The sequence below is a fragment of the Lagopus muta genome, chromosome 1 (assembly GCF_023343835.1).
Source record: "Lagopus muta isolate bLagMut1 chromosome 1, bLagMut1 primary, whole genome shotgun sequence".
Classification (NCBI taxonomy): domain Eukaryota; kingdom Metazoa; phylum Chordata; class Aves; order Galliformes; family Phasianidae; genus Lagopus; species Lagopus muta.
The window spans coordinates 131,527,972-131,540,586 of record NC_064433.1 but is presented as its reverse complement, the minus strand read 5'-3'; the positions used below and the strand labels follow the sequence as shown (position 1 = coordinate 131,540,586).

Here is a 12,615-nt window from a genome sequence, read left to right as displayed (position 1 = left end):
GAAACTAGACCCAAGGTTTTTAATCCAAATAACACATCTTTTGGTTCCTCCACTCACTGAAATGCATAACTGAAGTTATCTTAAGGTTCTTAAGAAAGTTCATTAATTTCAACAAAATCAAATGCAGTGCATCTGGAACAGAATTTACTCCATGCAGCTAGGGGTGCTGGCTAGGAGGCAGCTTTGTAAAAGGACTGAAAGGTCTAGAAGAGTCTACATTGAGGAGCAGCTGTGTCAACCCTAGGTGGCCTCAAAGAGTTAGCTTTGGTTTTAGTATGATTTGGACTGGAGACCTGAAGAATCCTTTCCAACTTAATTTTTTTCAGTGATTCTAGAGTCTGTGTTCTAGGGAGTGTGGAAAGGGGAGGGGTGTTGAGCAATGAGTCTACAATAAGATTGCTGCATCTTAATACAGCATGGAGAGAGAATAAAACAAACAGCAGACTGTATATTGATCTAGTGGACGAGTTACTCCAGTAGCTAATATCTTAGCATTAAAAAAATGTTAAATGCTTTTTGATTTTTCTGATGACCTTGAAATTACTGTAATGACTTTGAGATACTGTGTGGATGGTTATGCAAATTCAGAGTGTTACAAGGAACGTTATAAGCACTTGTATTAGCTTATTTGCTGTATCATCTTTTTCTGTACATAAAACTTCAGAATTCTACCATGTTAGTTTCAGCTCTGGCGATACATAATGTAAATCATGTTCCTTTCTAAATGCAATATGCCTACCATATCAAACAATACTGAAGTGATACATTTGAGATCTGTTTTTACCATCCCATAAAAACCTTACCATGTCTCTATGTATATGCTAGCTAGCTTTAATTTATCTGATTAGGTAATGCAGTCTCCCATTACATTCTTTTCTAATTGCCACAAGACAGCTCCACATAAGGGATTCTATTCCACTGTCATATTCCCTTAATAGTGTTACAGTTGAGCTAGTTAAAAAGCACACCTCTGGAAGAAAGTGTTCAGGTGTTGAAGAGCAGCAAAGAAGTTCATATGTCACTGAGCTAAATTCTCCTTAAAAATTTAAATCCAATTGTATCATCAAAACTGAACACTAATATTAAGCTTCTTTCATATAAAAGAGGTTCCTCTTTGTAAGAAGCTTTTGCGTCTGTGACAGTGTGCAGTATGACAAGCTGTACATGAAGGAGAGGTGGAGTATAGGCTGACAAGGGTGTTATCTTTCTCCACTAGCAACAGGCATTGGTATGGAGAGCTGAAATCACGAGATGATGTATTTTTGAGAGGATTCCACTTCAAAGTCCATGACTTTGATAAGCAATTTAGCAGTTACTGAAGTATAATTGCTGTTTCAAACGGGGAAAAAAAGAAGGGAGAGTGGAACATAGGACAGAACTGGAAAGAGTGTGGTAGATATTTGTGGAAGGTCTGTAGCTTTTTGTCAGTGCACTTTTTTACAAGAAGGGGAAATTTATCGTTTGGAATGGAAAAAGTAGAAGCTGGCCTCTTCCAAATTTGCTGGGGATGTGTGTCACTTGTGTTGTGCCAAGCTAAAGAATTCAGTCCCTGTTGTTTGTTTGGAATAACCTGGACCATACGTGAGATTATTTTTTTGACTGAGTGTTGTTCTTGAAATGAAATATTTGGGATTTCTGTGTATTACCTAGAGAGGTAGTTGGAGGCAACTGACTGTACAACTGTGTGAATGTCTTTTTGAGTAACAATCACTGCATTACAAATAACTTCTTTCTTCAGTCCAGTTTGTAGAGGGAAGAAGGTTTTGGAAGGGGCGGTAAGTATTCATACTGGAACATTAATGGTTATGATGAAAGTAACCACTTACTGTACGTTGTTTTTTAAGTATTTTTAGTAGTAACCTATTCCTTTTCTTTTGTTTCAGCATTAAAGCTGGGCGTCTCCTCTCACACATTCCATATCAGCTTTACACCAAGCAGTCAAGTGTTCAAAAAGGTCTCAATTTTAATAGCATATGCAAACCTGAAGATGCCGTGCCAGGTCCAAGCAATATAGCTAAAGATCTCAACAGGGTGTAAGTGTTTCTAACCTTATATGCTGATGTGAATCATTCACTCATAATGGACTTGAATTTATAACAAGATAGCATTATTTTTGTTTTCCCTCTGTAGGAGGGAAACTTTGAGATACTGAAATTTAAAAGTAAGGTATAACTCTGTGGTTGTAGTATTCTTCAGCTTGGATGAGATGAAACTGTGGAGATCTCATTGTGGTCTAGAGCTTCCTTATGAGGCAGTCAAGGGAGGGGCAGACACTGATCTCTTCTCTCTGGTGACAGTGACAGGACCTGAAAGAAAGGCATGGAGCTTTGTCAGGGGAGGGTCAGGAGTGTTAAGGAAAGAGCAGGCATTGGAGCAAGCTCCCCAGGGCAGTGATCATGGCCTCAAGTTGATGGAGTGTAAGAAGTGTTTGGACACTGCTCTCAGACATTGGGTTGGAATTTTGGGTGCTCTTCTATGGAGGCAGGAGTTGGATGTAGTCATTCTTGTGAGTCCCTTCCAACTTGGGATATCTGATAATTCTATGATCCTATGAGGAGTGGAGGATGGAACTGCCATCACCTTGAGTCCAAGTCTTGTCTCTATCTCTTTGAGTGATACTTTCCTCACTAGTGTGACCTGAGAGTCCAATAGGATACAGCGTGTGTGTGTGAAAGCAACAGGCATAATTTAAAGGATTATGACTGATAACACTGAAAAGTAGGTCTTTATTTCAAAAACAAAAAGCTGGTATGAAAATGGATTAAAAAATCCAATTATAACAGAAGGAATTACCTTAAAAGACTGCAAGAAGGGAACAGAATCAAAGGCTTCAGCAAAACTCTTGTAGAAGAATCAGAAGGTGAAAAGCCTTTTACTTTGAACGATGTGTTTTGTAATTAAGTTGATCATTGCATCTTTTTCAAAAACAGATATTACATATTAGTTGTTCAGAGACAAAAATCGTGGAGTAGTTGAGGTTGAAAGGGACCTCTGGAGATCATCGATCAATGCCATTGGTCAAAGATACTGAACAAGATAATGTTATTTATTTGTAACAGTGACCTGTTTGTATTGCTGAGGAGACTTACCATGAGAGAGATTTTATAGTTTCAGGGGTAAATTAAGTTGGTGCCACAAAATGAATATCCTAAGCAGTATTTATTATGAATATTTTAAACAGTGAGTGATAAGATCATCGTCATCTCTTACTATTGCATTGTTAATGATTTTTAAATGAGAGGAATATTCATACTTCCGAAAATATGAATTTGGACTCAATTTGGGTATTTAAAAGCCTGGTACATAGTTTGTACCACTGGGTATGCCACTTTCAAGCATGCAACTCTTCAAAACTGTTATGTTGAATGTAATTTATAATTGTGATAGTCTTACCCAAATTATCACTGTTAATTGGGTTTCTGATTTTACTGGTGTCCTGGATAATTAATTATTGCCCGTGTTTTTTTGTGACTGTGCTTAAATTGGTAGCTTTGGGAATTGGGAGCGGTGGTTGTTTTTTTTCCAGCAGTCTTAAAAGTATGTACAGCTTTTGAAGGCTCTGTTTTTAATTCTATGTAAGATTGTTACACCATTAATTTCTTAAGTTTTAGTTTTTACATCATCTGAGTGAATGTAAATTGCTGGTGCACTAGTGGGAGGCTATTTTGTTTTGCACACTTAGATGATGAAAAATAATCTGTTTGGGTTTTTGTCTAAAGCCAAGAGTATGTTTGATTTACAGAGCTTGAACAATCTTTTTCTTGAGAAAAGAGAAAATGAATCCAACACACTAATTTAAATCATTTTTTAAAAACAGAAGTTTTGTGTGTGTACTTTTTTGGTAACTAGATGACAAAAATAGCATCTCTTTATAGAAAGATAACTCCTCCTGATAGTTGTGTATTTCTGCACTACTATGCTATCCATGGCAGCGTAACAGTTCTGTTAATAAATAATTATTGCAGTTACACTGGAGACTGATAATCAAATTTAATGCTTTGGAAATAGAAGTGCCCAGAATCACGCTCGTATTAGAAAAGCTGTGTAAACTTCTGGAAACACTGCAGCAATAACACAATGAATGTGCTCAGTCTGCTGTATGGTATTTTGTCATATTGAGAAGGCGTAGCTCAGAATTTGAGATTCTTGTCTCGAGACTGACTGTAAAAACTTACCAGTTATATACTGATAACAATTGGTAAGATATTTACTTGAAATGACCTGTAAATGCCCCTGTTTAATAAAAGAAATGATATTAAATTATCTGTTGCCTATCTGTTTCAGAAATCACGTTAAACAGTGTGAGATGGAAAGTGAGGTCACACCCAATGGAATAAGTAGCTGGAATGAAGAACTGGAAGAAGACAGTGATGGGTTGGGATTTGCAGAGCTGGACCAGATCCTTCCTGGAAGAAAACAAAATGGGATTCAATCTCACAAAGACAGCACTGCCATTTTTAATGGACACATGCCTAACATTTGTACCAGTGCCTTAAAGACACAGGATTGCTTGGTGCCCTCCAGCAACAGTGTTGCAAGTAGGTTCTCTCCAGGCTCTGTGCAGGAGGAGGAGAAACCTGAAAAAGGCACCGTTGACTTTAGAGACTGCACAATGCAGCAGTTGCAACAAAGCAACAAAAATACAGACTTTTCGTGGAATCCACATAGGACTATGAGTAATTCATCCTCATCTTCATCTTTGCACAGTAATACTAAAATAAATGGTGCTCACCACTCCACTGTTCAGGGGCCTTCAAGCACAAAAAGCACTTCTGTACCTGCTCCAAGCAAGACAGCTTCCTTATCCGTGTCCAAACCTTCAGATTGTAGTTTTATTTCTGACTTTTATTCACATTCAAGATTACATCATATATCAACATGGAAGTGTGAATTGACTGAGTTTGTCAACAGCCTACAGAGAAAAAACAGCGGTGTCTTTCCAGGAAGGGAAAAATTAAAAAAATGGAAAGCAGGCAGGTCTGCACTTAAAACTGACACAGGTAGATACTTGCTTAAGAAGGTTTATTTTGAGAAGGTGCCTTATCTTTGTTCACATACTAAATGTCTACCAGAGACTAAGCAGGGTAATGTTCAGTATTCACATTGCAGTCAGGCTATCTGGAAAAGCTTGGTGACTTTGATGCAGTGAAAACTAAAGGCTCTGCTACTTCTGTATTTATTTGTTAAATTGTGATCTACTGTGATGCACTGATCTGTGTTCATTTCTTTCTTGTAGAAATAATACCAAGACATATAGATTGATCGAGGGGAAACATACATCTATCTAAATGCACAAGTCTGTAGTTGCCATGTGAAAAATATTTAAAAAAAGAAAAAGAAAAAAACAACCAAAAATGTTACTCTTCTTTTAATTTTTCACACTGAACTACATATAAGCAGCAACATTTGGAAATGAGTTAAAATCTAAATTTTCTGGTAGTAAGTTTTCTGTGTACCTCTGTGTCTGTTTAAAGAGTAGTTGTGTCATATGGTAGTTCTGGGCCTGGCTTGTGGAAGAGAAATGTTCTGTCATTATATTGCACACCAAGAGCCAAAATTAAAATGTGTGTAATTTATGAGGCAAACGGTTGCACATAGAGATTAAGTATTTTGCATCTTGAGAAGCTCTAATTTATAGTCTTATCCTATTAAAAGGTTAGTTCTGTTCTATTGACAAGATTCTGACTCTGCTATGTTGTAAAAAATATTTGTAATCACATGAAAATTTGCTTCAGATAAATTTTCACATTCTAAAAATTTCTTGTTAGGTAAATTAACTGATTATATGTTTATCATAGCACACTCCAATTATAAAACGTGCTGTCTTATAAGAATACCTTAATGCATGCTATTTTCTGACAAAGTATGATATGAGCTAATATATATTTACTTCGATTTGGCCTAGAGAGTTCGTCTAATTCACATAAAGCAGCATCTTAAGGGCTAATTTAATCACTTGGTTTGTAAATATGTCTTTCATAAAACAGTTGTTTGGGTTTTTTTTAGTAAGGAGTCCAAATGGTAAATTATTAAGAATGAGGAAGCACTTTTTTTTTAATTATTATTCAGCAGTTACCACGGTTGTCAAGCAAAACAAATCAGTTTATATGTGAAGTGTTTTTTTCACTGTTATGCATTGTTCAAATTAAGATTTTCTGTTAGCTCTAGTCTCTTCCAGTTGGTCATCACCATGGACGTGCAGACATGGACATCTAGATTATCTGACACAAGTATTACTCATATGTTAGCTACTGACTGAAAAACTTACACTGCTGTCTTGCTTACCTTCACGTGTTTGCGTGTGAGTGCAGTACAGCAACAACAAAACCCAGTTGCATGGAAGGTTTAACACATTGTGATGTATTTCAAGAAGAGTCAAAGGGAATTCTAAGTGCAGCTGAAATTTTTTAAACCTTAGAACAGTCTTCTGATTGATGAAGGAAAATGGGCAAAGTTCTCTGCTGCAGATTGAATACTATCGTACTGCAGTTTATGACTTTGTTTCCACAACAGACGCTAACCTTGTGTTGAGGGAACTTGTTATAGCAAGGTAAAAAATCTTAATTAGATGAAAATAAAATTGAAACTCTCAAATTGGTGCATTGCTTAGGTTGTTTGGCTGCTGTTTATCTTTACATTTCTTCGACAGTTTAGGAAATGTATGTGCGCTCTAGTGAGAAGAAACAAGTCTTTATAACTGGAGGTAGTAAAAAATTGCTTAGTCCTTGCTGACTGCTGTAATTAGTACCAAAGTATGTCAATTAGGGTTCAAGTTTTCTATTGGTGTATCTTCATATTAGGTATTGTGTCTGTTGCGAGCTCAGCCAAGCCACAGAGCTGTATAATGCACGTGGATATGGATTGCTTCTTTGTGTCTGTGGCGATCCGAAATAGACCCGATCTCAAAGGTCAGTATTCCATTCTCAATATTGCAACTTATTAAGTTGAGACTTCTTAAACAAACAAAAAGGGTTGTACACTTAAAACATGACTTTTACATGTTAATCTGTTTTTGGGCATCTTTGTCTGATATTCAGACCATGCAACTTTTCATATTCATGTTTCCTCACAATACAAACGCAAGTGGAAGAAAGAACTGGAATTCCCTTGGCTGTTTGCTTTCAGTATCTAAAAAAATAAAATCTGGAGTAACTATTCCCATTACTGTTGCACCTATCCAATTAGATCTGCCGTATCAGAAATGGGGGGGGGGGGAAGAAAAAAAAAAAAGTGGACTATTTGGTGCTTTTCCTAAAGCTGTCTAAGGAGCTTTGTTGAATTAGAATGGTGGAATCATCAAGACTGAGTATTGTCTCTTTGCCTGAATGATTTTTTCATGAGAAGTTCGCTGCTCCTTCCTTTTCCTATCTAAGCTTTTATACTTGAATTATTATTGGAGGATGAACAGCTTAACATTTAGAAGTTGGGGTGTGTGATCACATACAAGACTTAGCAATTTGGGTTTTGATTGTGTTGGCTTTTTTTGTTTGTTTATTTTGAAGGGGTTGGGTTTTGTTTTGGGTCTGTTGTTTTGTTCTATTTCAAATATAACATTGAGAAGTGGAAATACAGGCTGTTCTGTGTAATTGCTGAACATCATTGATGCACAAATCTGAAGACTTGGTGCTGTGGTGGACATCTAGTATCCATTATAAAGCTTGGGTAAGAAGAGTAAGCTCTATGATAACTTTTCTCTCCAAAAGCAAGAGCAATAATGTTAAAGATAATACTAGTATATGTGCTTTTTGCTGCTTTTTTTTTCTTTTTAAACTGAATATCCTGCCAAGTTTAAAATTCCTTTGCTCAAATAAAAAGAACCTAGGACTTCCTGCAGATATTTTTCTGCCTGTTCCACAGAAGTCTGCCAGAACTTTCAGTGCATATATTAGTTTGCTAAGAAAAATTACGAGGTGTTGATGTTACTGAAGAGTCAAAAGTTTAGCTACAGATTTGATATTGTGCAGGTAATTTAGCAAATGGAGTGTGTTGGTATGTGTACACTCTTTTATTTAAGCTAATAAATATGTTTAAACAAATATTTAAAACTGGTATGTTGTTTGCTGTGCTTTGAACTAACAAATTAATAGGGCATTGGTGAAGTTTCACAACGTGGTTTATAGTAATCATAAAGAGAAACAAGAATGACTGCAATTCACCTGTTCAAAACTTCTCTTTGCTGTCTAATTGCAGTCACAGAAGTTCAGAGTCACAGTGCAAAGTCGCTTTCATAGCTGCTTCCCCCTTAATGCTGGAAGAGTGTATGATCTTGAAAGAAATTGCAAAATGTAAAGCAGACATCTTTATAATCTTACCCTATGTGCACTACTATTAAAATTATAAGGTATTATAACTCTTCTAAGTACATGCATTTTTTCTCCACAGGAAAACCAGTAGCTGTTACTAGCAACAGAGGTGCAGGAAAGGCACCGCTGCGCCCTGGTGCAAATCCCCAGCTTGAATGGCAATATTACCAGAATAAGCTATTGAATGGCAAAGCAGGTACAGATAAGTCTATTTGTTTAAATTGTTTTGTAATTGAAGATTTTTTCCTTAAAGTTATTAACAAGTGCAGAGTGGATAAACTGTTCTCATATGTGGAATTTCAGTTAAAGAAATGTCTTTGGACAACTTAAAGCGCTGTGGCTTCAGTAATAATAGGCCACTGTGACTCTTTTGTCAGTTTTCTTTGTTCAGGGTGGGTGAATTCTTTTAGAGCAATTTTAGATTTCATTGAGTGTAAGGTATATTAAGTACTTCTTTTAAGTAAGAGATAGAGACCACATGGGATCACTTGGTTCTCAGTAAGCCTTCTGTAAAGAAGAACAATAATTATTTTTTAAATGATTAAAGTACAAATGGCAGTACGTGGCCAGGGAGAAATTGATCGGTTGAAGTTGGCTTTTGAATTGTATATGTGTACAATGATTATAGTATCTGTATGCAGTGGTTCCATTTGGGTGGTCCTTAGAGTGTTTTTGGGTGCCATGGAGGTCTGTGGCAGCTTCCTGAGTTCTGTCTTCCAATATTTTATTTGTGCAAAACCAGAGCATCTCTTCCAGCATGAGAATTCTTTACATGCCTGCAGTAACTTTGAGATCTCTTACTTTGTGTCCTCAAGTAGTAGCATACAAGTGTAAACATACTATTTTTAAAAAGTGTTGTTGTTACTGTAGTGCCTGAACTGCATTTAGAATGAGGAAGTAGGTTGCTAACCATAAATAGTGATTGGGTTTGTTTTGGTTTTTTTTTTTTCCTCCAACAGTCTGCATAATCAGGTGGATGTTGAAGTAGCCAGGTGTCTTACTGCCACTATCTCAGTTTAGCTTTGGAAGTTAAATTTCTCCTTCATCCCTTGTAGATGCACTTTTTTTTTTTTACCTAACTTGCAGTAGGAAATACTGTTGATCTAAGGTTTATGCTTCAGTTAGTTTTCATTGGTACAAGATACAAGACAGTTTGTTATTCCATGGTTGTTTGTGAAGTTTTAGTACTCTTAATAAAAAAAAAAAAAGCTCTAGATGATTAGAGCTTTCCAAAGTATAGGAAGTGATGCCATTTTATTCGTCTTTTTTGTGTAGTTCAGTACTTCAAAACTGAGTTAGAATATACGTTTGTGAAATGTATTGGCCTTGAACTTTTCAAAGACTTCTCAGTATGCTCTAGTCTTAGCTTCTGCTGTGTTGGCAGTGCCATATATAAGTGTGTTACAAAGATAGCTGTGTTTTGAATGGAGTTGGATTTCCTGTAAGAACAGCTTGTGTATGAATATTTATTGGTGGCTGTTTTATACAGTGATGTGGGAACTTTTACTAGGTCCTTACACTGGATAAGGATGAGACTTCATGTAATCAAGCAATATTTGGAGATTGAGGCAGTTAGAATCAAGGACGTTTAGCTGATAACCAGCACATTCGTGATTCACAAATTCAGTGGTATCTTTTCTGCTGTATTTTTTACTTAAGAAAGTTTCAGCCTCATGTAATAAACTCAGTTAAACTCTTACTGCAGCAGCTTTTTCTGAATATCCACGCATTCATTTCCTTAACTTCACCATCCAGTCTCAGTGGCTTGCACACAGGCAGGCAGCTATCTCTTTTCTTGATACCTAATCTGATTATACAACCAGTTGTTTTGGTGAAACTATTTTTTCTTAACTCTCTTTTTACAGTCTCTATCTTATTAGCTGCAGGTTCATAATGTATTTTGGTCTCTCTATTAGTTTTTATCTCCACATACATTGTTTTTATCAACAAAAAATGCAGCTACCTGTTTTGCTTGCATTTTCACGAGAACGTGAATTCTCTTACTTTTGAGGAGAAATTAGTAATAGTCTTAGGTGAAAAGGTGTGTGGGTTAGGTTTTTCTAACTTCACAGTATCTTAGAAAGTGTATGTGAAACACTTTAGCAGTGTGTGCTTAATTGTGCCTTGCCACAGGTAAATATGGTCCAGCAAACGCACATATTAAATGGAAAAGTGCTTTTTCTGCAATGTCAAAAATAGCAAGTGCTAAGTTGTACTGTGTTAAATGTACATAATTCTGTTTGGGGGACTGTTATATAAATGAAATAGAAAGGTAGTTGCGACCAACTTTGAACATGAACAGATTTTTATATCCGTGCTTTAACGTGGAACCCGCTTCATTTTTTGGTGCTTCATGCTTTCCAGACCGTTGTCTGATTTTTGCCTTCTGGTCTTGCTCACTAGAGAAAATGTTTCAAATTAAAAAATAAAAAAAAAAAAAAAAAAGCAGAACAAACAAACAAAAACCCTGACGAATCGCTCCCTTTCACCAAATATTGAATTCTGCAGCTTCAGCTACTTCTTTTTTTTGCAGATGACTTCTTTACTGATACTGGTTCCTGCCTTTGATCTGCCTTGCTAGACAAATATCTAGTGTCAATAGAATCTTGAGTCTTTACAGAATACTTTCTTTTTCTTGTTTGAATTCATCCAAAAATGTATAACTTTGAATTTGAAAAAAAAAAAAAAGAAAAAAAAAAAAAGCTGTCATTCTCTAAATCATCAAATTGGAGATGGACTTTCTGGGTAGTCAAAATTACTTTTCCACATATGTGTCATCTTTAACATTCGTGTCCAAAAGTTAGAGGATTAACATACGTTAATCAAAATTCATAGTTTGGGGTCTTTTTTCCATGGCCAGGATGCCCAAGCTGTGAATGTTTTTTAGGCTTCCTTTCCCCCAACCCTAGTGTCTCCAGTTTTTCATTCTAAAGAGCAGCAGTTTTTAACCATCATATTAGTCACAGATTTATTCTCAGCGATTTCTTTTTCACAGACTTGGGTCCTGGCCTCTGATTTCTCCATCCGTTGCTCCACATTCACCATGTGCCTGTCTAGTTTCCCAGCTTTTGATGAGAGGTTCTCTACCTTGCCTTCCATTGAGGACAATGTGTTCTGCATTGCCCTGAATTTCACATGAAGTGACTCCATCAGCTCATGGGGGGATCCGCTCTGCTGCGATGTGGAAAAAGTCGACGAGTCCAGTGAAGATAGACAAGATGACAGCATCATCTCAGGCCAGGGCACAGGAAGGCATGGACTAAAGAAACTTTTCTTGTCATCCTTACCTTTAGTTGGGGCATAATTTTGCTCTAATTTTCTGCTGCAGACACCTTAGGTAACTTACTGAGCTCATCATACATTAAAATATTTAAGACATAAAAAGGTACATGAACTTAGCAGAAATTCTGAATAAAAGCAACTTTTCACGTGAGTCAGGTTCTGCCCCTGCTGTCTCCACTCATTACAGCACTTTTCTCTAGTCTCATAACTACTCATATGTGCACGTAGCACCACATTTCCTTTCAAATTGTCAGCGTGTAAGTTGTTAGTATCATGAAATACAATTAGGTGTTGTGGCACTGAAGAAAACTGCCTGTTTATTATAATAAATAGGCTGCAGAATGAAAAAGAGCTATAACGTACATATAATATTTTAAGTGAATAGACCCTTTTTGTCTGTGCGATACCTTGTTTTGATTCTGATGGGGAGTTTGGGAGGGCATAACATTTTTTGCATCTGGCCATTTTTCAGGCTGGTGAGTTACTGAGAGTACAGGCTGGTATCTTTCAAGGTATGCATTCTGTGAAAAGCCGCATGGAAGGGAACAGAGAATGCTTTACTGGATTCCAGTATTGTGTTATGAAATTCTGTTTAGTATCTAGTGGGCCAGAAGGGCTCCTTAAAACTTACCTAAGAGCGTACAGTGGACATTTATAGAAATAGGGAAGGTCTGTGTTTTGAAAGTCTGATGTTGTAGTATTTATAATTTTATCATCTTGATCCAAGAGAAATTGATGGTGATGCTTGACAGAAGTTGACATATTTGGCATAATCTAATAAATACTAGGAAATAACAACGGAAGTCTTGTCAATTAATTTCCCTAAAAGAACGTTAAAGGAAATATAAACTTTTAGCTAGTGTTTTTTATAATTTGAGATGATTAGGTTTTTGGTCATTTCATTTCACTCCTTAAAAATAACTTCACATTATCTAGATTAAATAATTAATGGAGTGTAGTTTTAAATAAGAGGTTATAAGTGTGGTATCTGGTGGAATTGTATTTTGGATGTAACTTCTTTGTTCTGGTG

At 36.4% G+C, this 12,615-nt stretch overlaps 1 protein-coding gene across 5 annotated transcripts in view; it reads left to right on the top strand.

The window, feature by feature from the left end:
* Positions 1-12,615, top strand: part of REV1 (REV1 DNA directed polymerase) — a 56,205-nt gene that overhangs the window by 16,954 nt on the left and 26,636 nt on the right. For 4 of the 5 annotated variants that reach the window (XM_048961275.1, XM_048961265.1, XM_048961286.1 and 1 more), the window contains 4 exons: positions 1,884-2,033; positions 4,285-5,000; positions 6,801-6,908; positions 8,383-8,499. In XM_048961275.1, coding sequence (XP_048817232.1) covers positions 1,884-2,033; positions 4,285-5,000; positions 6,801-6,908; positions 8,383-8,499 — 1,091 coding nt within the window. Of the gene's footprint in view, positions 1-1,883; positions 2,034-4,284; positions 5,001-6,800; positions 6,909-8,382; positions 8,500-11,324; positions 11,641-12,615 lie in introns of those variants that run through there. The other variant, XM_048961304.1, reaches the window with a different exon arrangement.